Genomic DNA, 25150 nt, shown 5'->3' on the forward strand with positions numbered 1-25150 from the left:
CACACAGACCAGTAATTTCATTTTGCACTAGAGGTGCAATGACTAGTATTCAGTCTAGAGAGAAAAAGGCCCAGCTTTTAGGGACATTCAGTCACTGCTGATAACAAGAATAGTAGAAATAACAGTAGGGTTGTTTACATATGGGGTATCATCCATTCCATGCCATTTGACAGCCTTGGTAAATCTTTCTTCTTCAGAGGACACAGGAAACCTACTATACAATGTATAGCTGGTGTGGTTCTGCATGGTAAGACACATGTGTGAGATTAGCCCTGTTCTGCTGAGGCAAGACCTGTCACTTGAGAGTTTTCCCCTTTGACTTCCTATCTGGCAGTTGTGGAGGTAACATACCGGTGCATAGAGGAGGAACACTACATGAGTCACTGCTCCACATGCTGCCCCGTGGCTGGATGTGGTACATGCTTGGAGCACAGCCTCACAGCATCTCCTGTGCTCTGCCTGCCGTGCCAGGGTGGGAAGTATGCCCACAATGTACAAGAAACAGCACCTGACTGAGATCCAACATGGCATTATCTCACGAATCAGTGACCCAGTTGCTTAGGCACTCTCTACCTCTCTACAAAGGGTTCTGTTCCTAGGGAAGACATTTGGCCTGCTCACACATGTTAGGTCAGGAGCTGTGCAGTACACTGAAGCACTACTGCTCTTTCAAGGGTAGCACTGGGCACTGCTCTCCAGTACAGCACACTGCTGTCAGAATCAAAGGAGGATGCTGTTGTGGCTCTTGTTGCCATAACAAATCGTATGCAACTCAGCAGAGGCATTTTGGGATATTCACTGCTTCCTTCTTACCCATCCATCTCCTAGTCTTTGGAACGTTCCACACCACTTGTGGATGAAAAAGGCAGTACAAATATAGACAGCTATCCCTCTAAATTAGCCCTCCATGTAAAATCCTTGTAATAATGCTGACAGTCCTTTCACAAATGCATTTCTGTAAATGGGAGAGGGACTGAAAATCAAGACCTAGCCATAAGCCTCTTGTAATCAATTTCTTCCTAGATGATACATCAAGAGTGAAGCTTTCCAATGTAGATGATGACCCTTGCTCAGACTACATTAATGCAAGCTACATACCAGTAAGTGACTCAAGGATGGTATTTTACAGGCCTCCCTCCAGTGGTAATTTGTCCTTCATCTAAAACTGAATATAAAGCTGGTTGCTTAAGGCTCACCCTTCATTTATTCACTTGAGCTAAAAGTGTGAGAACTCATTTTGTGGGTGTGCTGAAAGGCTGTGTGTGACTGCCATTAAATTAACTGTGAGTGATTTACTGACCACTTAAGGACACTTTCTTGAATTGCTATAGTTCTGTAAGATAGCAGCTCTAATTGCCCAAGGACATATTTTTAAAGGTCACTGATTTTAGACAGTGTCCACAACAACCATAGCTATCACTGCAGGTGGCATCCTTATTGTGGAGCTGTAGCTCATCCCGACGGTGTTGGCACCTTGCAGGATGGTGAAACTGACTGAGATTAAAATAATGCTATTTGCCAAAGAGTTATGACTGATAATAGCAGCAGCTTTAGCAACCCAGATTTCAGCTAATTTATTAAAAACTAAATAAAACAAAACCCCCTGGTAGTTCCAAAATTGCTTGAGACTGTGCTGAACACAATAGAACAATGAAAAGCTTATACTGCTACAAAAAGAACAGTATTTAGATAACTGCAGCACTCTCGTCCTTCTCTGTGTTCCAGCCAGCCTTCTGCTTCCAGGTCCAAGGCAACAATTTAGTTCTCAAAACTATTGTTCCAGCAAAGGCGTTGTTGCTGCAGAGCCCTGTCTGCAACCCCATGGTTTGTTCAGTTGCTAGAAATTTTTTTTTCTGCCTTTATGGAAACTAATAGAGTTCTTTTTACTTGCAGGGCAATAATTTTCGCAGGGAATACATAGCTACTCAGGGCCCTTTGCCTGGCACCAAAGATGAGTTCTGGAAGATGGCATGGGAGCAAAATGTTCACAATATTGTCATGGTAACACAGTGTGTTGAGAAGGGCCGGGTGAGCAGTGACTCTTCTTTATTATTAATTATTGGTTTAACATTTCTTAAAAGTTTATGCATGTTATTTACATCACACTAATGCCAAAGGCCTCAGTCAAGGAGATACACAGTAAGAGATAAGAGGTATAATCTAAAAACTGTAGACAGATTAAGACTGTGAAGTGGTGCATTGACCATCCCAAGATCATGCAGCATGCTAGAGTTAGGAACAGAGCTCAGAGCTTCTGGTCTCTAATCCAGGATTTTGCTCACTGGTACTAATATTAATCCCCTTAAGCATACAGAAGGACAAACACCAGCAAAAAATGTCTGTTTACCACATCAACTCCAGTCAGCTACTACTTTAATATAAGCTCTAGAGAGCAAATTAAATACATTGAATTCTCTCTCATGCATAAACCGTGATGTAGTAAGCAAAGAAACCACTCACACACTTAACAGTCTGAGTGCAAGTGAAAGTAGGTTATTTAACTGTCTCAGCAATCCACCTTCCCAAGTATGACCACATTCTATACTATTTGTAAGACGGGGACTAGATCTGTAAAAAGATTAAACAAACTTGAAGTAATGATTATCTAGTGGTACATATGGGAATAGTTCCTTTCAGTTTACCATTTTTTGTAGAGATGGCGAAAGCAGATGCAGGACAGGCAGCCACCTTTGGTACCTCACTTGCTCAGAGTGGGACCCTGCTGTCATGCCTCAGTAGGCATGTAGTAGTAGGGGAAGCAAGCAGTGGAGTCCTGGCTCTCATCCAAGCAGAACTGAGAAGAGTTGGTGTCAGTGAAGTGATTCCCATTCCCCCCATCACAAACATCTATGTTGAGAACTTCCACTTCCCAGCCCCATCCTAGCCCATTCCAATCCCAGGCCCTGTTTGTGAGCTAACGTAGCAGGGGATGGCATCTCTCTCCAAATTCAGCTGCTGCCTTTCTTCCTTCATCCCCAGACATAGGAGGTCTGAAGTCTGCTTCTGCGAGTGCTGGATGAAGGTATTATTTATAGCTGTTACTGACACTCAGTCTGCCTTTTTCTGTGACCCTGCAGGTGAAGTGTGATCACTACTGGCCCCTTGACCAGGATTCCTTGTACTATGGAGACCTGATCGTTGAGATGCTGTCTGAATCAGTGCTCCCAGAATGGACAATACGAGAGTTTAAAATCTGCAGTGTATGTTTGAGGGTTTTTTTTACTTAATTGTTTTTAAACCACCTGTAAGGCTAAATTAGGAAGATTTCTTCTGCTGTAGCATAGTTGCATCATGCCCAGTTCATCTCTGGTGGCAGCTGTAGGATTTGCTCTGAAAGTGCATGTTGTGCCCCTCCTCTCATCTGATGACCCACACTTTTGTATCCCAACAGGAAGAGCAGCTTGACTCAACGAGGCTCATTCGTCACTTCCACTACACTGTCTGGCCAGATCATGGTGTGCCAGAGACCACCCAGTCCCTGATCCAGTTTGTCAGAACTGTAAGGGATTATATCAACAGGACCCCAGACACAGGACCAACTATTGTGCACTGCAGGTATGTGTAGCAGCAAAAGATCCGTGGCACAGAGCCTTTGTGCGTACCGTTGGGAAGGTCCCAAATGTCCATCCCTGGTAGGCCATGGGCAGCCACAGAACCTGAGAGATAGTTCCCAGATAGAGAACCTGAGGCTTAAGTCTCTAGATACATCAGAGAATCATTCCCAAGGCACATGTACTCGGTCACTCTCCTTCTCAGAGAGGAGTCTAGGTGCAGCTGAGTCCAATACTAGTCCCAGACTTGGTCAGCAGTTTTTGACTAAAGGATTATGTATGCACAATCAATCCTTTATATCACATAGCTAAAATTTTAAAGTTTAGCCTGCTAAACTTTACAGAATCTGTTGCAGCAAGTACACTCTCAACCTCAAGGAGTAACCTTGAGAGGCGTCCCTCCCTGCTCAGGGAGAGATCCTGGTGTGCAGTGCGCTGCTGTGCAGGAGAGCTCAGTGGGCCCTGGGCTGTCTGCTTTATATAGAGTATATGATGATTGACTTACAGTCATTATTTGCATACCAGCAAGATGACTGGCTGACTGTTCCAGACAGCCCTTGGCTACCGTGTTGCCATCCATCCCTCAAAGTCCAGAGTAAGCTGGATGCAGCCATGACAACCCCCACTGGTGCTTATGGCTTATACAGGGGAGAGGAGAGAGCACACTACCACAGGACAGCAACAGAGTTACCTCTGCCATTGCTATCCTTTCCTCCATCGTGTACAAATTCCACTATATATTCCACTGTTTGAAGTCCCAGAAATGCCATTTGAACAATGAGCTTCTCACCATGGAGATCTGAACTTTACCAGAGTATCACATGAAGATAGTGAATGCTTTGATCCATATCCTTCTAAATCTTTTGGGTTGTTTTTCAGTGCTGGTGTTGGCAGGACTGGCACATTCATTGCACTGGACCGAATTCTGCAGCAGCTGGATTCAAAGGACACTGTCGACATTTATTCAGCAGTACATGATCTAAGGCTTCACCGGGTTCACATGGTTCAAACAGAGGTAAGTTTTGGATAGCCTACAATACAGCAACACCAGCTGCAGTATATAATAGTCTCTCATCTTAAAGGCCTTGAAAGCACTTAACAGTTACTCTGCTGTAAAATACTAGATACATATATATTAGCTCTGTGAGAATTTCTAGTTCAGCATTGTTTCCATTGGCTCTCATACAGTGGGTCCAAACCATGTCAAGTGGTAGCTATGCTTCCTGTAGATTTCTCCTGTTGGAACTGGCCCACAATCACCCCAGCAGTGTTATGCAGCAGACACTTAACAGCACATTGTTGTGTTAGTGCAGTGTCCAGTAAATGAGCTTTGAGCAGAGATAGGTCCTTCAGGGATAGGTCTGGAAGACAAGCATAGGTCAACATAATAGGAAAAAGGAATGGAGGGCAAAGAAAATTAGATGTACATAATTTTAAAACTTGAAGCACTGTGACCTTGTGGCTTTTGCAGTTCATTTTTATTGAGCTGCTCTGTCATTTTCATTAATGGTATTGGAAAGTTGATCAGCATTGTCCTAACATACTATGTCCTAACATACTATGCAAAAGCAAGTATATTTATTCTCAAAGTACAGAAAAAGTACGTTGGGATTCCTTTCTGTGTTTTTTATAACTGCAAGTCACTACACTAATAGCAGCTAAACACTTAGGAGCTGATTTAATAAAGGCAAGTTACAGAGGCAGTCTTTACATTTTCTCTGAACTGTTAATAGAGGAATCAGAACAAGTTTGAAGAGTCTGCCTGTAGCTTGATACTAATGGAGCTCTTTACTGCAATTTGGAAATGAAAATATCAGTGACAGCACTTCCTGATAGTTGTGAAAGCCACACATGGGTATAAAGAGAGCCTCAACTGGGAATGCAAGAGATTTCCTGGAACTATCTTAATCACAGACCTCCAGTTGGAGGGGAGACAGATTCTCATCCTGGTATGGGCAACCTCAGAGACAGAGATATTTCACTTTCTACATTTCCATCAGCCATAGTCAGCAGACAGGCATCTCAGGAGGCTGGCTCTTTTTCCTAGTTGGAAAAAAGAGGCAAATAACCTCAAGAGCCTGAATTTGATACAAGGCTTATAGACAACTAAGTTGTGTGACACAAAGCCCACCTTTGGCATGAGCTTGACATGACATCTACGTCAAAAGGCAGCCAGACCCAAGCAAAACATCTACAGCAATAGTGAGGGGCACCTCACCTTCCCACTACTAGCACTACATGCACTTCTGCCCCAGACCAGCAGTGGCTGAAGTCTTACCCAAATCCCTGTTGTAACCAGTCCTACCCCTTCACAATCAGCATCCCAGATACAAGACAAGTTGACAGAAAGCTTTTGCAGCATACTCATACTCACCCCATTTGAGCTGTAACATGCGGGTAGACTGACCATGTAGCTGTGTCTGGCACAGCCACTGAGCTGCTGTATTCTCAGCAAGTCTTATTAATCTGAACTATCAGTTGCATCTGTGTATGGTTTCTGATTGGGAACTGCCTTTCATCCAGGTAGCTTGGAGCACAAGCAATACAATCTCTCATCCTCCTGCAAGAAAATTAAGTAAATTTGTCCTGGAGTTTTATGATGATTCAAATTTTGCAATGAGCAGTGAATTATGAAGTAATTCTTACACATCTTTTAAGAAAAAGTAAAGGAGGTGGGGAGAGGGGGAAGCAAATATCTGCTCCACAAACTCCATTTGATGTGTGTGAAGACCCTAGATCCAGTTGATAATCATTCATGTCTTGACTTCCATAATCTGTTCAGGGGTTGAAATAAAAGCTAGGTCCCCATCTGTTGATGTGGTGGAAGCCAAATCCCACTGGGGAGCAGAGGCCAGTAGTTAGGACTGTTTGCAATGAGATGCTCCAGCCAAAGGTCACAGCACCATCCTGGTTGACATTATGCAGTCACAGCAAAACAGCAGCAACAAAAATCAACAGCCCCTGCATCAGACTTGGCTGAAAGCTATTTAAGATGGGAGACTGCAGCTGGAGACATGCAGGGGCGTAACAGAAAACTGTCCATCAGCTCAAAAGGCAGTGGGCTCAGCACAGCAGCTGTAACATGGGCAGAGAAGCTGTTCACCATTTCAGTCCCAAATGGTCTCTGCTAAAGGAAGTCTCCATGCCCTGGCCAGCTTTCCATCAAATTGGTGTGTGGGGTGCAGGATTCTGCTCCACAGAGACAGCAGTCGTGTGTGCATAACAGCAGGCAATCTCACTTCCCCAGAGCCAGAGCACTGAGAAAAACGCATAGAGCAATAGCTGAATTTCTTGTGAAAAATAAGTAAAGAAGATGTGGGGGGAGGAAATGCATATGCTCAAAGTTCTATGAAGTATTTGTATATTATGATAAAATTATGTGGAAAAGATTTCAGAACAAAAAATCAGGAAATTTTTTGTCTTTGCTGTGTGCTTTCATGTACATATTAATTGTTACATGTACTTTATACCAAAACATTCAGAAGTAGTAGCTAGCCAACACAGCACATGTCAAATTATGCCTTAAAGTTGATAGAGCTTTCACGCATTACATGATCTGTCAAAGCTTATTATGTAGTGGTTTACTGGTAGCATTTCTAAAACCAGGCAATCGCAACAAAATTACTATATTACTAGTGTCAAAAGGAAAATTATTCTAGAATTATATTTTCATTTTTAACACCACCCTTGATTTTGTGTGAGGGAGTTAGCCTACAATGATTTTTCACAATGCAGAAAATGAAATTATAAAATTCTCTGAAATGACTTAGAAAAAAATTCTGTTCCAGTGTCAATATGTGTATTTACATCAATGTGTGAGAGATGTGTTAAGAGCCAGAAAACTTCGCAGTGAACAAGAAAATCCCTTGTTTCCAATATATGAAAATGTGAATCCAGAATATCACAGAGGTAAGTGCAAGTTTATCAAATTGTAAGCTGTTTCAAAAGTAATAGCCTATTGACAGTGTGATTGAAAGGGAAAATTGTGCTATCCCTTGCCATCGATATTTGTTATCTTCCTGGACTTTCATTTGTTCATTCCTCTGCGTTCGTCACTCTTGCAATTGCATCTTCATTTTCTCCATTAGTAATCATTATAACATCTCTTCCTGCTCCTAACTTACCTTCGTGCTCTCTCTGTCTCACACTTCGTGATTCCTGTGCTGTTGGGGGGACTGAACTGCTTCACTATCATGTTATTTGCTTCCTCCTTTACCTCACCAGTGTTTATACCATCCACTTTTAAGCACAATGAGGCCATTGGCTGGGCTCTTCTGTCATTCATGGAGTTCAATCTCTGTCCTGAATCACCCTCCTTTGCCTTAGACTTCCCATCTGCCTTGACTGGATAGTGTAGATGTCCAAGGCTGTGTTCTTTCTTTCTCCACCAACTCTCCATCCTTGTAGGCTCTTTTTGCTACCCTGTACCAAGTCACTTGGTGATAGGAATTGCAGGACTAGCAAACCTGGCACTAGCACTGCCCTTCACCTCATTCTCTCATTGTCAGAGGACCAGTCTGGTGAAGTTGTAAGCAGAGGTGACCTGTGTGTCCTGGTAGAGCTAATTCCTAAGGGCTGTAGAAGTTTTCAGTGTCAGAGAGCAGGATCTCAGTAGCTCCTCAAATTTGAACATTAGAAATTGAGATTATATGATGAGGGATCAAACTAATTTTCTTGATCTAGCCCATAGACATCAGAGTTGTCATCACAGGTAGAGCAGTCAGGGGCTGAAATAACCAGGGTTCCACAAATTGGGAATGCCAGCAAAATCAGAGGTGGGATCTGCTCTTTAGCTGTCACCAGCCAGCACTGCTGCCACACAACCACCTTTCAGAGCACTGTAGTCAGCTGGCAGAGTTGAACATGAAGCCACTTGGGTTAATTTATTTTTTCTAATCACAGTTTTTCTTGCTTTCAGATGCTGTTTATTCAAGGCACTGAGAATGTTACAGAAATCTGCTTTTGTGACCACAATTTGTTAACTAGGGGGTTTGTGGTTTGTTTTTTTTAAATGTATGTACTTCATGCACTAGAAAGGTGCCAGACCTTTCTGTTGAGACTGTGTATAATTTATTGGTCTGGTGATTTTTCAAAAGATATATAATTTAAGTGTAACAGATATTAATGTATATACTTGTATTTTGGCATTATGTAAATATGTATTTTTTCTATATTGTTAATATTAAGCTTCAGATAATATTTTTTTCTTATCACAGGTTTACGAACTGTTCTACATAAACTATTTTAAATTGTATGGCAAACAGGGCTGCTGCGTTTAGAGCAGCATTGGCATGTAACACACAGGAAAAGTCCTATAAGGAGAACCTCTTTTTTTTTTTTAACTCGTTCAGTGTTTGTGAGATGAAATAAGCTATTATTAAGCAAGGGAACAGTAGTCCTGTATAGGAATTATAATGCTACTCTACACTAAACTTACTGCTTTTGATCTGATGAAAATGGGTATAACCCATAACACAATGGCATACCTTTTACAGAACTCATTAACAGCCAAGCAAAACAGGGTCCACCTTACTAGAACCAACTATTTCAGTCTAATGTGACATCAGAGAAAAATATCAAACAACATGCTGCCGTGAAGTCTTATCAGACCTTTCTGCCTCACACACTTTGAGGGGAGACAGGTCACATTCTGATTTCTTTACACTGGTTTAAGAGAGCAGAATCATACCACAGCCCATGTCTGTGCATTTTCATGTGGGTATAATTACAATAAGAAAAGTGTTCAAGGAAATGCCTCAGACATTCATGTTAACAGCCGTGTAAGGATGTGAAATCTGGCAACGTCCATAGCTTATTAAAAACAATGCTGTATCATGACAGCTAAAAAGGTAGAGAGATTATAAACATATTGAAGTATAGACATATAAAGGTATATATCCTCCAGTTTACACAACTGTCTTCAGCCTTAAGCTGCTTGCAGCATAGATGCCTTGGCCCAAGTGTTGGTCTCCTTCGAATGCCACTTGCTTTCACAAAGGGAAAGCATGGGTCCAGCATGTCCTCATAGAAAGACTCCTCCACTTAGGTGTTGCCTGAAGTCACCTCCACAAGAGGAGCTGGAATAGAAAAAGGCTTATCAGTAAACCAGGGGATGTAAGCTGGCCAGCCTCTGCTAATCATCAGATGACTCAAAGCATTTAGTGATTAGCAGGGAGTACAATCAAAGAGCACTCACCAGGTATCCTGCCCAGCCAAGCAGATTAGGCACATCCTCTCTTCTCTGCGAAGAGACTTCTCATTCAAGGGACTGAAGACTCTGTTCAGCTATTCTTTGTCTTTATAAAATGCTCTTCAAACAAATAGAGAAGAGACAGTACACAGTTGTTCTTCATCACAAAAAGAAGGAAGGGCTTGATAGTTCTTACACCCAGACTTTACCTAGAGAAAACTTAGACTGCTGCTGGACACAAGTGCCTAAATTCCACTTTTATTTTGGAAAGAAAAATACTTCTGAAGGCCTCCTGAGAACCAGCCAATATACCTAAGTGTCTAACTGAGGAACTGCTGTGGCCCTGGGCCAAGACTACTGTGATTTCACCATGACTTTCCTTGCGGTAGAAACACCGGCTTGACAATGGCTGAAGAAATCTGCTAGGCAGCTCTGACATAGTTTTCTTACATTGTTCCAAAGCAGAACCAGCAGGATTATGCACATCCATGTCACTCTGGTTTTCTTAGAAAGAAGGAAACAGCCTGATAGTCACTTTTCCTCTCTACTCCATCTGGAGTTTCATCCTTTCTTGACCAGATATCCTCGTGTGCCTCAGAAGCTGCCCTTCATATCAGCTTTCACAGCTGCTCAGAACATGTAAGCTTGATTAGCCTTTTAGGCATCTCTGTATGAAAATACTGTTCATTCCTCTTATACATCCTCTTTGGCCCCACACAAATCTCAAGATTCATCACCCTTAGTGGGATCTGAAGAAGAAGGGAACTGGCATCATAGTGGGAGCCATTTTCACAGAGGAAACTAAGCAAAACCACAAAGAAATGTGCAGTTTTTCTCCGACCCCTTTTTTTCTCTGTTTCCTTTGCTAGGTAGACTCTAGGTTAGCAAGCAAGGACAAACAAGCATGGCAGCTTCAGATCGATCATTGACCCTGCTAATAGCAGCTGAACTTAGGGCATCATGAAAATTGCCATTGTGTTACGTGCACTGCATTTAGTCCTTTCTTTTTGCAGTGGTAGCTGAGGAACTAACCATGTTAGTTACCAGCAGTACAATTACACTGTGAAGACATACCAAATGTACCCTGTAAATTTTCTCATTCTATAGCACTGTGTCATTTTTTATGCTGAGGGAAATGGAACTCGCTCAGTAATATATTATCTGAAGGCAAAAGTCTGATTGTACACTGTGTATGTGTGTTGTTCATCATTTTCAGAAAGACACACATAGTTCTGCTCTTTGTTTTAACATTGTTTCTCAGCTTCCTCCTCCACACCTACAGAGTTCACAAATGTGCACCCAAAATGGTGATGTTGTAGCAGACAGCTATTTTCATCTTTTCTCTCAGCTAATTATGAACACAGTTCATCAGCCTCTTCCTCTTCATCACTTAATAACATGACAGATGACCTTAAACACTCTGTCACAATGCTCTTCAGCAGCTTTACATCTCTGCCTAGCTAGGTCACACGTGAGACTGCATATACACATTATTGCTCTGGTTCTGCTTTCTAGCCAATTCTGCTCACATGAAACCAGTGTAAATCCACTGAGAATAAGTAAAGAGTATCTATGTAGCATTTTAAGACACGTACTTATCAGTATAATTAATTACATTTACTGTGCCTCTAAGCTGAGTAACAGGACTGATGGGAAATTGTTAATGTAACAAGAATGGACTTGAAGGAGCCTGTGTACTGAACAAAGACAGCTCTTAAGGAGAAAGACACCCTCCACGTAAGAGGATGATTCTCTTTTGAATGTCCACAAATGATGTTCAGAATTCCCTTCTTGATGTTTCCCAATAATAATGTTATAAAGCAAGGTTAGTCTTGTCGCTGATCCATAAGCTAAGATTTGCACACTTGGAGCCCAGTCCTGTGAATCTCTGCATTGTCCACAAAGCTACTTGAGTACTTTCATGAAAGTCAACTGGAATGCTTGCCTGAAGAATACCATTCCACTTCTGAAGCACTTGCAGGGTTGGGCTTTTAGGTTAATTCAAATTTTTGTATTGAAAGTTATTTAATACTGAAAAAAATGTAATAAATGTTTATAATCTGTGCAATACAATTACAAGATCCACTACCAATTGTAAAAAAAAAAAAAAAAAAAAAAATTGCATAGCTGGAGTTGATAAATGATATTTTTTATTGCTAATGGAACACAAAAGTGGATGAGAGAAATAGGCATACTGTGAAGATGTCATAAAAGTGCAACTTTATACATTTTTCTCTGCTGCTATAGTTATTTATACAGCTTATATACGTGCCTAAAATTGCCAGAAATGTTATTTTATGTAATGATATACTATGAATTTCCTTTCAGTTGTAGAACAAAGAAAATGTGTGAGCTTTAAGTTTCTATTATGTATTGTATATGGTTATTTACACTTTGACTTTGAAAGAAATAAGTTAAATACCAGACAGATAGGACTACATGAGCGCTTGGTCATGCTCCTCAGCCTGGAAGTCAGTATGAGAACAGTAACCGTCTAATCACTATATTAGCATCTCCTCACAGGGCCACAGATCAGAGAAATACGTCTGACATTCAGATATAAAGCCTACCGCAGCCCCAGCTTCCAAGGAGAGGTGTGGCAGGTGCTTACATTTATTCAGATTTCATTCAGTACTTCAGACATGCAGTTTGTGTGAATAAAATGCAATACAGAATGACCACCACTCCACAGACATTCGGGCTCTGGAGCTGTGAGCCCTGGGACCTATAGTCCCAGGAGGCTGCAACTTTGAACAGAAGCTGAGTGTGCACCCCAGTACTCGGGCAGTTTGCTGTGTAACTCCATGCCCTCAACTGTTTGACTGATGAAGTCAAACTCTTGACCTGTTGGTAGCACCACTATGACCAAAGCAAACGGGTCTGTTATCAGTGAGCTTGCAGATCAACAGCTAGTTCAGACCAGGATTTAGTTGTTAAGACTGGCAGGAAATACTGAAGACTAGGGACGAGCTAAATTTAGCAAATGCTGTGGAATTTGGGCACATAAAGTGTCAATGATGCTGACAGATTGATATGCATGATGGTTTGGTTGTTTCTTGGATTTTTTGAAAGCTAAAGAAATACTGTAAGTAACGTCAAGTAGCTAAATATATATTGCTCTACAGCAGGGCAGTATGTTTTAGGGAAAAAAAACACAATTTTGAAATGTGGCTAGCCATAATTTCTTTGCCAGTGCCTGGAGTAAAGCATCTGAAAAACATCTTCAGCACATATTCCATTCTCATATGCTATATAATTACTTAAATTTGTGTTCCTAACAAACACTGGGTGAACACAGAATTGTGCTACTATTGTCAATTTAATTTATGCATTCATTAAGTATATTTTTATATTTTTAGCTACAGTCAACAAACCAAATATATTTGAACATATTTTACACATTTTTATAAATAGTTCATGAATAAACCATTCATTTTAAAAAAATCACATCCTTGTCTTCTGTTTGACTGCCTTTGCATTATGGATTTTATTGTCCTGCAGCTCAGAGAAAAGGTCATAAGTGAGTTTGATTTCAAGTGAGACAGTCTTCAGAGAACATTAAATTCATCAGCAGCCTCAGCGTGTTGGGGGAAAGGGAGCTCTGCTGTTGCCCAGTGGCTGGATTAGTGCCCATGTGGAAAGATACTGTTGTTCCCTTCACCTCCCCAGTTCTATGCCCTCCGCCTTTAATAAACCAAATACTGTCTGAGTTATGCAATGGGTATTTGAAACAACAGTGCATCTTGAACTTGACTGCCGGTTGTTTTAAAGACATTTCACCGGGCAGCTGTACCAATTAACACTGCACTGGAATTCCATCACTGCATACCACCCGAGGATCCAAACCATGCTTTTTAACGAATATATTTTTTCCCCTCCTGCTCTCCACAATGCTTAAAAAACATTAGCATTCTTGTGGGTTCGGGGTGCTTGGCAGTAACATGCTTATTGCTAACGCATTTATTCCTTATTTGTCATCAGAAATTTTAGGACAAGTTAATTCTGTTTATTTAAAAGGAAGAATGATTTATCAGCTTCTGGTACGTACTGAGAGCTATTTGCTGAGGGGATGTGTACTGAAGACTGAGGGACTTGTTAGATTTTCTCTTAGTGATATAAAAGCTTACCTCTGAGTGGTACTCTGTCCTGAAGCCAATGTAGACACAAAAGAACAGTAATAAATGTAAAATAATGTACAGTTAATATCTCCACACAGGGGAAACATGGCCAGCATTGCAGACAAGAAAAAATACAGATGTTTTTACAAGGTACAGCAAGGAAAGTGAAACACAACGGTTTTCTTCTAGTTTGGCAAGAATACAGTGGTTGGTTTCTGTTAAAATACTACCAGAATCAAGTTTTAACTTTGCACCTGATTTTTACCTGGGCTTCATACCTGTGACTATGCATGGCTGCCTGATTGCCAGGAGGGTGGTGGCACTGATGCCATGGTCTCCACTGCTGTGGCTGGGCTGTATTGGTCGCTCAGCTGCCAATGGCCACACCTTTGAACTGATCTGCTGGTTTTCGTCCCACTGTGGGTGCTGTCTCTGCTTGCTGGGCATGCAGCCATGCTGGGTGTGCACATCCAGGAGGACACAGGGCAGAGCAGGACCCAGCAGCATTGGCAGGTGAGGGTCTTCAGGCACAAGCAGCTCCAGGGTCTTCATCACCACTTGTATCTGCACGACCAGGCCTGTGTGCCTTATGCTTTTTGGGGTCTGGCTCCTGCAGGTATCTGATGTCTTCTTTATACCCAAGTTAGATGCTAACTGTCATTTGCATTATATGAAACCTTTCCACAACAAGCAGCTTTGCTTGGGACAAGGGATGGTCCCTGCTCCCAGAGGCCTGGAATAGTCAGCAGCATGGAACAGGCATGGAGGCACCAAGGTCAAAGAGGGCAAAGCTTTTTGCAGACCTCAAAGTCTTTAAATCTCCAGGCAAAATATTACCTTAACACCTACAGCTTTGTTGTTGCAGAGGTCCTGTGGCCCCCAAAAGAGTCTCAAGTACCCCCTGAGGGCTGTCACTGACCAGGCAGGATCCCCACCAACCAGCATAGGGAGTGTCCGTGTCGAGTCCAGCTGCAGGCTGCCCTCCACACCCCTTCTGACCCAAATTCCCAGCTGGAAAGGGTGATGGAAGCATGTTCTGGGCCCCAGAGTTACTCCAAATGACTGCACGCAGCTTCAGGGGTCAAAGAACAAGGAAATTATGAGGAAGTTCAAGTGGGGCTCAGTGCCACCACGGTTCCTCCCTCCATGCTGAGGCCTTTCACCCCTGCACTGTGGGGCCATGGCACATGGGTGTGACCGCACAGTGGGGACTTGCTGGCTCTGCCAGCCGGCACTGCCGTGTGGTCACTGCCTCCCCTCCTACTGGGGCATCCCGGCCGGCCGAGCTCTCTGTCCCACTGGGTGCCTCCATTCCCAGGCTCAAGGGCCAAGAGCATGAGAGCTTGGCTGAGAGCCAGGCTGAGGGGGTGACAGCCATAGCCTTGTGGAGCAGCTGAGCCGAATGCTGGGCACTGAGAGTCGCTGGCAAGTGCTGCTGTGGCTGGGCCAGACATTTTCATACACGGCCTTCCCCATGTTCGTGCCAAAATCCCTGCCAAGTTACACTCTGTGTCCTTGCTTGTCTTTGGTGTTCAAGCACCCAGGCCTGCTTATGTGCCAAATCAACAGCGGAGAGCAGTTGGAGCAACTATCTCTTACCAAGGGTGAAGGCCGAGTTTTCCTGCAATTTGAGTCCTCTCAGGACAAGAAGGGGCCCAAAACCAGGTATTTCTGCCCCCATAAATCTTCACCTGTAGCTCAAGAAGAGCCACTGTCCTCCCTAAAAGACAGCACAGGCATAAAAGGGCGAGATGAGTAAGCCCCTCCTGTGGGGATGTGTCTCACGTGCCATCTCTAATTGATACTTTTCCTACCTACCTGTCTCGGCTGGACTGGTTTGCACCAGGCCTTAAAACTAGACATGTTTTGCAGAGTGATGTCCAAGTGCACCCTCGTGCACAGTTCCAGAACTTGGACAGAAGAAAGCTAATGGCTGGACTAATATAACACCTCCATAAAAATCCTTCGGTGGGTTATCAAAAGCATAAATTTTTCTTTGGTCAGACCTGACCTTGTGGAGAACAACATACATTCAGTACATCCTTGTCTCCAGTTCTAGTGGAGCTGTAGCATTTCTATCAGTTCAGAAACAATCACTTTCTCCCTCAGATGTGGGAGCCAGGCACCTAAATACCATATACTGGCCACACTCAAGAGGCACTGACCAAGCCACTGCCTAACCTGGCTCCATCCATCTCCTCAAACCTGTTGTGGGAGTCAGTTCTGGCTTCTGAGGTCTGAAGTACATTCTGGAGAAGCTCATTGACTGTGGAGAAAGAGAGAACACCAGGAGTGTTCCCATCCAATCATACACAAACATTTCTAGCCAAGTGATGTCTGTCTGGGGTAATCATCCCAGACTGCCAAAAGGCATTGGAAGAACCATAGCCCAGAAGTGTCTGTCTCTCATCAAAGACACAGAAAGTGATTAGATTGACAAAGCAGTCATCAAAGTAGACATCTACAGCACCTAATGTAGGCATCCATGGGCTTAAATGAAAGGGTTACTATCCTTGCATCCTAGTAACATTTGGGGATAGTCTAGGAGTTGAGCAACTTTACCTTTCCAATGCAGGAGGTCCTGGGGCCTCCTCAGGGGCTTGGACCCTCACAACTCTCCAGGAGCTGCTCCATATTTTCAGAATAAATCTCTGAATTTAAGTGATGCCCTTTGGAGTCACACTCAGAGGTCTCTCATTTGCATCATGTCTGTCAGAAGCCCAGTTCTCACACTAGTTCAGCTTCTTCCCCAGAACTGAAACTGGTGAACACGAGAGATCTGTAGCTGAAGTGTCTCCACTAACCATCAGCGTACCAAAGTGTTGGGGGAAACCAGAGGCCACTTCAGAGAGGAAAGCAACCACGTTGTGTGGCTCCACAGGTCACTAGCACTAGATCCCTGCATCAGTCTGCAAGCATGAAGGAACCGGCAGGGAATATGTGCTCATTTAGAAATTCTCCCAGTCCTTGGCACAGACACACATGTATGTCAATAGGGATGGGTATATATTTCAGATCCATTTGTTCACATTGCCACATGATGCAAAGTTATGAAAATAAATTTCACTCTGCAAATTCAATATTAGAAATTTTAAAAATTATCTGTTCACACTATAATCATAAGATTTCTCCCACTCCTATTGGATACACGAGACAAACGCATTTGTTTTTTACCCAGACCAAGTTTGAGGCTGTAGCACAGCCAGCACAGAAAGAAGGCCTTTCAATTCTGTCTTCCATCCCACAGAGAGTAAAGAATCTCAAAATTTAAAAAAAGAGGCTAGTGGCATTATGGATAAGAAAGCCCAAGCTTCCTGGAAAATCAAACATGGAGCAGATGGCATGTAGTAAAGCTACCCAAATAGATTTGGTATGAGCTGAGCTACACTGTGAAAACACAGAGTAAAAATAATTGGATGCAGAAAGCAAAGTGAAGGTGGTCAGAATGACCCATGCAGCTTAGCTAGGGAAGAAAATGTTATGCAAATAAAGGACAGCTACAGAAAGGTCCATGTGTTAATTGGGGGCATTTCTCCTGTCTGTCAGTGACTAAATTAGAAGTAATGAAACCACTAGGAAAAAAAAGACAGATACTTGCAAAGGCAATAAAGAGATATGGTATATAATGTCCAAATTATCAAACAGATCAGAAAATATATGCTCATACACCACACATGATAAATGCCAGCATCCTGTTATCACTGGATCTAAAAGACACCTGGAACCAAATTATCTGTGAGAAAATGAACTGTCAGACAACTGGAATTAATTAATGCCCTACAGATCTGTGTTAGAAAGGTTGGAGAGCACTAAAAATACCCAAGGATCCTGTTTCTTTACACATCATGCCAATTCGATCTGGTCAGGCTGTAACAAATTTTCTGTAAACATTCTGGTGAACAAGCAACTCCCCCAGCCCCTCCAGCAGCTCCCAGGGTGGCTGAAAATTTGCCTCTAAGGTGCCTGAAATTTCAATGGCAAAAAATGGAAGAGGAAAAAAGCAAAAGAAAGAGTTGTTGTCAGGTATGTTGTGGTTGATGAACCAGGGCAGGTAGGAGAATTTCAGATCCTTGACTTGGTAATGTTCTTCAGCATGGATTTTTGTTTGCTTTGGTGAGATTAGACCTAAACATCTTGTACTGAGTCCATTAGAGGAAAAAGAGAAAAGACAGAAAATATAGTGGGTGAACTTCTACTGCTCTTGTCTAGGGGAGATGCATCCATCTCAGCGGGGATGGGAAGGCAGCTAGGAAGAAGAATAAAGACCTCCACCAACCTTGTGGTGACATTTTATTTTTTTATATTTTATTTTATTTCATTTTAATTTCCCTTCTCTGTCCCATATGTCATCAGAGACCAGATGAAAGAAAAGCCTGTGAAGGACCATACAGTGCAATCATGGGGGCTGGACCCTGCCATGCTCTGAGCAGGGGGGCTGGGCTGCTGAGATCATGCAGTGCAGGTGGGAGCACACACACTTCTCCCAGGAGGTCTTCGAAGCAAGGCAGGACCCACTCCTCCTACCTCACTCAGCCTACTGGGGAAAACCACACTTGAATCCTCTGTGTAAGCTGCTGCTGTCCCGGAGGAAACGGCTCTCGCCTGCCTCCTCCTTTCCGGCCCCTGTGTCACCCACTCATTCGCACATCCCTCTGCTTATTGCCACTCAGCTCGACAGACTGGGGAAGAGCTCTGTGTTAAAATTACCTTGTCATCAACAAAAACAAATGGCTATTTTTAATGTCCCCAGTCTGTTGCAGGAGTCTGAGGTTCTCTGCAGGCTGGCAGGGCATGGGTTGTCAGACATCGCTCTTTTTGCTTCTTGGACCTTTCCCTACTCCCTTAGCCTACCCGCTCTGGCAGAGCTCCTGCCCCTCTCAAGTCCCACCAGGCTTCCCCCAGAAAACAAGATTCAAACTCATCTCGGTCCCCAGCCTGCCACCTGCATCTGTGAAGAACAGGAATGATGGATTTGAGAAGACTTGGGTTCTAACCCTGTCTTTCCCATAGGTGCAAGAGTTACTGATGTCTGGGAAGCAGCCTCAAAGAAAAAGGGACCAGAGAAAGGAAAGAAAAGCTCTGGACAGCAGGAGGAGGATGTATATTGGTTCATGCCCTGTGCTATGCCAAGCACATGAATGCCCAGCATGGTGGGACTTTCTCCCCTTCATGGACCTCCTCCAGGGAGATGGGGAAGCTGAGAGTCTTATTAGTGTGACCAGGTCCCCTTTGCTCTTGACATGGCACTTTATGTCCTCAAGTACCTGTACGCTGAAAGGGAAAATTGGATGCAAAGACTTCACAAACAAATTTCCCTTACCTACATCTCCATATCCTCCCCCCTCTAGTTCTTAACTTGGTAATTAAATTATGCAGCTGAGGAAAGTGATTTGGAAAACAGATGGCATGCAAGATGCTATACAAAACAGTGGTGCATTTTAAACAGATTTGGGTGGTATGTGGACCTTGGAGTAATTGAACATCAAAGGCTGTTTGTGCAATGGCCTTTAACCAGAGGAAATTAATGGCTGTCGTGGATTAGGCCCAGCCGGCAACTAAGCACCACCCACCCAGCCACTCAATCACTTCCCCCTGGTGGGATAGGGAAGAGAATTGGAAGGGTAAAAGTGAGAAAACTCATGGATTGGGATAAATACAGTTTAATAGGTAAAGCAGAAGCTATGTGTGCAAGCAAAGCAAAACAAGGAATTCAGTCACAGCTTTCAGTCAGCAGGCAGATGTTCAGCCATCTCTAGGAAAGCAGAGCTCCATCATGTGTAACAGTTACTTGGGAAGGCAATCACTCAGTACGTCCCCCACTTCCTTCTTCTTCCCTCAGCTTTATATGCTGAACATGATGTCATATGGTCTGGGATATCCCTTTGGTCAGTTGGGGTCAGCTGTCCCAGCTGTGTCCCCTCCCAACTCCTTGTGCACCCCCAACCTGCTCGCTGGTGGGGTGGGGTGAGAAGCAGAAAATACCTTGACTCTGTGTGAGCCCTGCTCAGCAATAATGAAAACATCTTTGCATTATCCACACTGTTTCCAGCACAAATCCAGAATATAGCCCCATACTATCTACTGTGAAGAAAAATAACTTTACCCCAGCCAAAACCAACACAGTGGCCCTCTAGCCTCCAACTTGATACAATTACATATTAAAATCAAGCTTTTCCTTGAATGTTGTGGCTGGTCTAATTTGCCACACAAGTCAGTGTGACCTAACCATAGTTTCTGTTATATGTCAATGGTAGGAAACAAAGGATTTGGGCAAGATGGGATCTTGAAGCAAGCAGTTTAGCCTAGCACTAGTCTGAAAGTAAGGGAGAAAAGAGCAAAATCATTAATCTGTGTGAAGAGTCGAAGCCCATTCACCCACCATCCTCTTTATATTTAAGACCATGGTGTGAACTCGACAGGGAAGGGCTGAGCAAAGTCCAGGTGCCACAGCTACTGGGAGCGTGAATGCCATGTTGCCAGACCTGCTGGAGAAGCACCATGTGGTAGGAGCCCACCGCTGCCTCACGGACACTGCATGCCCAGAGGGAAAGAAGGGGAGCTCTTTCGCCAACATAGCTGAGGAAAGAGGTTTTCCAATGGCATCTGCTTCTGGATCAGCATTAAAAATATCTTCGCTCAAAACTTAGATGGTAAAAGAGATTGTGATAACTTATGCTGAATGGGACTGCTGCCTCTTTGCAGGAAAATGGCATGGTCATCAAATCCCACCCTCTGAGACAGTGCTGGAGATCATCAAGATGAAAACCATCACGAGAGGAGCTAGAGGAGCCCTACGGCTGGCAGCTGTTTCCACTGCTGAGTATATTTCCACACAAAGCTAGAGGTCATTCTCAGAGAAACTAATAAATTGAACATAAAGAGTTTAAACTGTCTGGATAAATAATGGCAGATGTTTAGGGAAGGAATAACAGGCAACATTATGAGTTACGCAGGGCCTGCAGTTCAAAGAAAATTACTTCAAACTGCGGGATCATTGTTCAGAGGAGCAGGAAGGGATGAAGTGATTGGGAGAGGGAGAAAGGGGAGGAAAAGCTGCCTACCTTCCCTCAGATACATGGTGAACCACCACTTCATCGCCAAACTAGCATCCAGTGCTTGCGGTGGGAGCAGAAGCAAGCACCATCACCTGCAGTCACACATTCCAGCCTGCAGAGCCGGCTTCCCCAGAGCATTATTAGCATTTAATGGGGCTGCTGATGTGCAGAAATGCAGAATCCCACCACAAAACCTGCATCTTCCTGCAGATGTTTTCAGCAAAGGATGAGAAACTGGGCTAGTACCTGGGGTAAGGATTGATAAATGAGGATCCCAGCATCTCATTATCCATCTCTGTTTCACTGTCCAACCTTGTGCGTAACACCTAACCTCTGCATGCAGCCGTTCAGCTGCCTGTAAAAGAAATTCTCACTTCCTCGGTATGTGTGGAGACCTACAATCCAACTACAATCCCTGTTTGAAAGACACTATGAAAAATAACTGTGCTGTCAGCCCTCTTCTTCCCCACCTGAGGACAGAGTAGATTTTAATACAGTATATTTGCTGAAAGACATTTACTGTCTACAAAGAGGAATCAAACCTTTCATTGTCAGAAAGGCTGCAACACTTATGTGTTTTTTTCCTCAGATTTCATAGGGGATAATAGGCAGTGTTTAAATGAAGAGGGCTAAATTATCAGAACATTTTTGAGCTACATAATGAGTATTGCTAATAGCAATGCTTGACTTGGCAACACAGTCTTCAAGGTTATTTAGCAAAGCACAGAATGTACATCAAAAACCCCCCAAAATTAATTTTGATATGTCTTTGCAAAATAAATGTAAAACTAATCAATTTGGCTTTTCACTTTTATTTTGCCTTTTTGTTTTGGCTATCAATAAAAGCAACCTTGAATATGCAACATAAGTGTTAGACAAGAGTGATAGAGCAACAATAAAATGAGAAGGAATGCAAGTTGGTACAGAATGTCTTTGATCATTATAAAGGTAATTATTGAGACAGACAGCTTGGTGTGCATGAATACAGAATAATGATGAGTTTGGTAAACCTTTACCGCACAATACATATGCATTTGTATGCCTGGAGAAAGGGTGCTTAAGAAGGAAGCAACAGAGTGAATTCAAAGAGTATGTGCATCACTCCGATAACAGGATGGAAGGAAGGAACTACTCCAAATCCATCTTACTCAGAGGAACAGTTAATGCTACAACAAGCTTCCACTCATGCACCTATACATTAGCTGCCTTATTGCTACAAAATGGACTGTAAATCTGTACAGGTATTATGGACAAAAAAAAAAAAAAAAAGTCCCACAAAGTTTCAAGATAGGTCAAGACATAATTTAAACAGTAGGTCATTAAAAACTGATTTGAAATATGGAATTTTGCCTAAACCTTCTTTAATTTTGCTCCCTTCACACAGTGAGAACTCCTTGGGCAGATGTTACTGTCAAGTAACTTGTGTGCATGACTATGTGTTTTCTGCCCAAAATATCTTGTAGGAAAAAAACCCCTACCCCCAAACCTGTTGACACTGGTACAAGTGAATTTTGAGATGTACAGCCCCGATAATGTCCTGCTTGTTGCATCCAGTCTTGTAAAAACCTTTGCCCAGGGAAGAGTTTAGGCAGCCATACACAGATTTGCAGCAGACACGTGTTGCTTTTTGAAAAAGAAAAATCAGTGTGATGGTCCTGATGCTGCAAATGCAGAGCCCAAAGCTAGCAGAGCCTGGCGGCAATGGCTTCAGCTCCATTCCCTCTACGCTGCCCCCAACACGCAGCCTCAGGCACCAGAAACTGCCCTAATTGCAGCAAAAATCCAGTGAAACACTGTGAAACAATTTTAGTGTAAAAATAATGGGAAATACACACTCCTCTGAGTAAAACATGTTAAAAAACCAGGTTGAAAAAGGTTAAAAAACCCAACATGGTAGGCCCATATTCCCTCAAGAAGTCACTGACTGACAGCTATCAGAGAAAAGGCTATGGTTTCAGCCCGAGACACCAGCTAAATGCCATCAAAGCTGGGGTCAGTTAATAGTGATCATACCAGCGTGCTGTCTAGCATCTATCTGAAGGCTTCACAGTCACATTTTTGCTTGCCAAGACATTTCCTCACACCAGACATTATATTTGTTCTGTCCCTCCATCCTCATTTATTACCTTGTATTTTTCAGGAATAGAAAAGACATTTTATTCTTCTCTAATATTCTTAGCTCCTCATATTTGCTGTTGAATCACCTGCCTGTCAGACTAGAACTTGCAAACCTCCTGATCTGTCATATTTTAAAAAATTCAATTAATTTGCCCTTTACCTTGCCATTTCATATAATGAATAAAGCTACCGAGACACCTCACCCCACACCTGCACTTGGTATCTCACTGTTCATTATTGCTTTGTGTTGACAGTTCTGCAGCCCATTTTCAATCTCCCCTCGCTTATTGCCAGCCTGATCTAAATTAATTTTTTCAATAAGATCTTGAGGCATTATTTAAAATGCTCCCTATGGTGTATTGCTTCCCGTATATGTCTCCATTAGTCTCCAGTTTGGCTGTAAAAAAGCGGCAAAGTTCATAGGACACTATTTGCTTTTAATACACCAGAATCATTTACTGCCTATGATTCACTTGTCCGGATACTTGTATATTCATAGCATATGCTCTATATTTTTGATATGGATTGAAAAATAATCCATCAAAAGCAAGAGATGCTAACTAACTCCAGAATTTCCATATTTTTTTTCCTTTGGTATCAGACCCATTTTTCATGATTTTTCAGAAAAAAATAGTTAGGATCTAGGCTACCCACCATTTAGATGTACTGACTGCTATATATTCAGTCCTTCCAAACTAGTCTCCCCCTGCCTAAAAACAGACTTCCTGACAATTTCACGGTTAATTTTTAACTGTCTCAAACATTATTCTTCAGAGGAATAGTGCAGGAAAAGATAGTTGAGGCCTTTTGATTCCACAAAAGCTTTCCCTTGTTGCCAAACCCATGCCTCTTCCAGCATTTCACATTTGCCCTTAGGTGGGAGCATTCCCCATGACTACCCAGGGTTGATCTCTCCCCCCACAACCCCACACGCTGGCAGGGTTCCTGATATCCAGGCCCCTGGCAAATGTCAAATATTACGTCCTATACAAGCTGTGGCTTTGCTCAAAGCAGCTGCCCTGCAAAACTCAGGTTGCAGCCCCACAAACCTTCGGTGTAGGGCCTTGAAAAGTATTGCAATTGCATTCTTCATTGAAATACAGCCACATGCATATATTGAAAAGACACAGACTTCAATATTGGCACGTGCTCTGATAAGTATGATCATTGCTCCTTATCTGAAGTTTGGATTTGTCCTAATCCCACAGTGAGGAAATGGAAATGACCTAAAAGTTAGCTCTTTGGGGCTTTTGAAACAAAACATTAGCCGCTCACATCTCTTTTTTAATCGATCCCGCTGTATGGGGTCCAAATAGTTGAAATATTTTGTCCAGAAACCATCAGTTGCTGTTGGTTGCTGAACAAGCAATTATATGAAAGAGCTTTAATCGTTTATTTTTTCCAACTGCTTTTAGTGAACGGCAATTGTCATGCAAATAAATAAAGAGATAAACATTATGTTAGCTGAAAAGTTGTGAAAAAGTTACATTATGTAAGGTAATGTTTGACACTGCATTAGCTCATTAAACTAAATTACAGACAGATTGCTTTTCTTTTTTTTAAATGCAACATCAAAGGTGATTTAAGTAACTTACTGCATTTTTGGGAGAGTTATTTCAGCTTGATTGCTATATGTGCTGTTTGGAAATTGTGTATTGCAGGTGTGTACATAATTTTATGGCTATGCCAAGCTATTTTATAACAAAATTTTACATCCAAATTACAGCTATATAATTTAATGGGCTAACTTTTTTCTTCTTATTGCATCTCCAGCCATGCATCCAATGCACACAAAGCAATTCCTTGGCTTACGAGACTTAAAACCATCAGACCACCAAAGTACCATGAATTAAACACAGTGCAAGTAATGATGGCATTCATACTAGCATATCAAACCAGAAAGAAAATTGCACAGCCTCTCAAATATCAAACTTTGGGGTTGATTCATTCCATGGGTCTGTGACCTGACAAAGCAGTGTGATTAATTGCACACATATTCCCTCAGAGGTTTTCCTGCTCATGCTTTCTGCAGCAAAGATTGTTAGCTTGACAGATCAGCATAGCGACCTCTTAAGATGCCAGAAAGGGAAGGGGTTGGTTTCTGATTGAAAGTTAATG

The 25150-nt window shown here is 42.6% G+C and overlaps 1 protein-coding gene across 2 annotated transcripts in view; it reads left to right on the forward strand.

Annotated features, from left to right (window-relative positions):
• Positions 1 to 13138, forward strand: part of PTPRB (protein tyrosine phosphatase receptor type B) — a 64866-nt gene extending 51728 nt beyond the window's left edge. For both annotated transcript variants that reach the window (XM_074902871.1, XM_074902872.1), the window contains 7 exons: positions 1024 to 1100; positions 1894 to 2028; positions 3078 to 3200; positions 3392 to 3555; positions 4431 to 4566; positions 7340 to 7460; positions 8470 to 13138. In XM_074902871.1, coding sequence (XP_074758972.1) covers positions 1024 to 1100; positions 1894 to 2028; positions 3078 to 3200; positions 3392 to 3555; positions 4431 to 4566; positions 7340 to 7460; positions 8470 to 8492 — 779 coding nt within the window. In that variant the 3' untranslated portion in view covers positions 8493 to 13138. The remainder of the gene's footprint in view (positions 1 to 1023; positions 1101 to 1893; positions 2029 to 3077; positions 3201 to 3391; positions 3556 to 4430; positions 4567 to 7339; positions 7461 to 8469) is intronic.
• The last annotated feature ends 12012 nt before the right edge of the window (positions 13139 to 25150 follow it).

This window comes from Athene noctua, chromosome 3 (assembly GCF_965140245.1).
Source record: "Athene noctua chromosome 3, bAthNoc1.hap1.1, whole genome shotgun sequence".
NCBI classification, from domain to species: Eukaryota; Metazoa; Chordata; class Aves; order Strigiformes; family Strigidae; genus Athene; species Athene noctua.